At 42.8% G+C, this 2,500-nt stretch overlaps 1 protein-coding gene across 1 annotated transcript in view; it reads left to right on the forward strand.

Annotated features, from left to right (window-relative positions):
- LOC143030025 (uncharacterized) overlaps positions 1-2,440 on the forward strand; it is a 44,802-nt gene extending 42,362 nt beyond the window's left edge. The window contains exons 3-4 of the mRNA XM_076193232.1: positions 1-1,163; positions 2,270-2,440. The exon at positions 1-1,163 is cut by the window's left edge and continues 133 nt beyond it. Of these exons, the coding sequence (XP_076049347.1) occupies positions 1-1,163; positions 2,270-2,440 (1,334 nt within the window). The remainder of the gene's footprint in view (positions 1,164-2,269) is intronic.
- Positions 2,441-2,500: the final 60 nt, after the last annotated feature.

Genomic DNA, 2,500 nt, shown 5'->3' on the forward strand with positions numbered 1-2,500 from the left:
CGAAATTCCACCGAATCACCCGCAACCCCGTCGAAACTTTGAAGAGAAAAGTCAACCAAGTTCTAGATACCGTAAACGCAGTTACAGACAAAACCCACATCCGCAAGCTCACTGGGGACTTCGACCTAGGATATGTATATGGAAATGTTAAGACACACAAAGCAGGTAACCCACTACGACCCATCATCAGCCAGATTCCCACCCCGACGTACCGGATATCAAAATATTTAAACGAAATCCTAACACCCTACACCCCTTCCACATATAGCCTTTTGTCTTCTAGAGACTTCTTATATATCCTGAAAGGAACGCCATCCCCCAAGGGGAGTAATATCGCCTCGTTAGACGCCGAATCCTTATATACGAACATAAATGTTGATAGAACAATCAAATTTATCATCCAGAGAGTCTACCACAATGACAACACCCCCACCTTAGACACTCCTGAACACGCCCAACGCTCTCTTCTCCAACTGTGCACTAAAGAAGTGCCTTTTAGAAGCCCAAGAGGACATATGTATGTACAAACAGACGGCGTAGCAATGGGATCCCCTCTTGGAGTCCTATTTGCTAATTTCTTTATGGGAACAATAGAAGAAAGTATCCTGTCTGAGAAGAAACCTAATATCTACTGCAGATATATAGACGACATCTTCGTCAGGTTCAATACTGCTGACGAACTAGAAGACCTCCGCCAGAGACTCATGGAAGAATCAGATCTCACCTTCACCATCGAAAATAGCATAAATGGCTCCCTTCCTTTCCTAGATGTACAAGTCTCCCACTCTGACACTGGATACAAAACCAGTGGCTACGTCAAATCAACAAACAATGGACGGTGCCTAAATGGGCAAAGTGAGTGCCCCGTAAGATATAAAAAGTCCACAATTAATGCGTACGTCAGGAGGGCACTCACCCACTGTTCAGACTGGACGTCTGCTCACCACGAACTCGAACGGACCTTCCAAGTTCTGGTAAACAACGGTTTCCCTAATTACCTTGTAGAGAAAGCCATCAAGGATGAAGTTGACCGATGGTACCTTGGACATAACCCCCAAACCGACGCCCCAAACAAGACACCCATAAAACTATTCTACAAAAGCCACATGACATCAGCACATAAAACTGAAGAAAGAATTATGAAGAATATCATGAGCCGCAACGTAAAACCGATACCCGAGGACAAATATCTCAGTTTTATTATCTTTTACCAGTCTAAGAAGTCTTCTAACCTTTTATTAAGAAATAACCCCTTCCCTTCCTCCAGAGGAGAAAAACTCACGTACATGCATACATGTCAACACAAGAGCTGTGGAACTCGTACTTCATATGTAGGAACGACGACTACTCGCCTCTCCAGACGCCTCACTTGCCACCTACAAGCAGGATCCATAAAAAATCACTACCTATACGAACATGGAATCCCCCCGACGAGAGAACTTCTGGTTAAAGGCACAATAATCTTGGACCAGAATGATGATGTCCATCGCCTTTCACTACTGGAAGCCCTTTATATAAAAGATTTATCACCCTCAATAAACATCCAGAGTGGTGATCTCCTGACCCTTCCCTCTAGTAGGGACATTTCGCCATTCCCCCGATAAGGCTCCCCACGGAGCGCCATGTATCTAAATGTTCAGCAATATTGTATAGACCTTTCCCAATGTTAGTTTTTTGCATTTATAACCATGTATCAAAACCATTGTATTCAGTTGAAAATGTAACAAGAGTTACGAAACATACTGCTAGTAGATAATAGAATAGACTTTATTCGTCTCCATGCCCTACACTTTCGGAGAACTCCTGTATTCCTTAAGTAAGGATGAAAAAGGCCTCTTTCGAAGAATTGAAAGTCTTCAGAAAAAGATCATCAACGCTGAGATTTCCGTCGCATTTAACACTACATGTATTAGAGAAAGATTGCTGCCGAAATACGCAAAGTATGCGTATATATATATATATATATATATATATATATATATATATATATGTATGTGTGTGTGTGTGTGTGTGTGTGTGTGTGTGTGTGTGTGTGTGTGTGTGTTTATATATAAGGATGCTCGCTGGCTGAGCGGGTTAGGGCGTTATGGATCCTAAAGTCTCGTGTCCACATGCTCTTTACGAATGTCACTCACTAGGTGACAAATGTACATATTTTTCCACACATGTCAATTTCCACATCATTATTTCTCAATTTGGTGAGATGTCGCCGAACGATTTTATTAAACCGCAGACGTGCATTCTTAACATGACTAATGATGGGTACCAGGTAGTGGTGGTGGGCTTGCGAAGTGGACGTCGAAGAGAAGCATCTTGGTATCGTTTGTCTTTGAGACCCTTCAAGACTCTTCGAGGGTTCAGCAAGTGGTCTCCGGAGCGAGATCAAGATTTCTTCGACTTCGAGTGTCTTCCTTCCAAGTCTTCACCTTTGAAAACGTGACAACTTGCGGCTGCCCTTGTACTTTTCCTTTTTGCAGGTAACACAGAAACAGACCCAAAC

Source organism: Oratosquilla oratoria, chromosome 11, assembly GCF_046742065.1.
Source record: "Oratosquilla oratoria isolate Oo_2021 chromosome 11, ASM4674206v1, whole genome shotgun sequence".
Lineage (NCBI taxonomy): Eukaryota > Metazoa > Arthropoda > Malacostraca > Stomatopoda > Squillidae > Oratosquilla > Oratosquilla oratoria.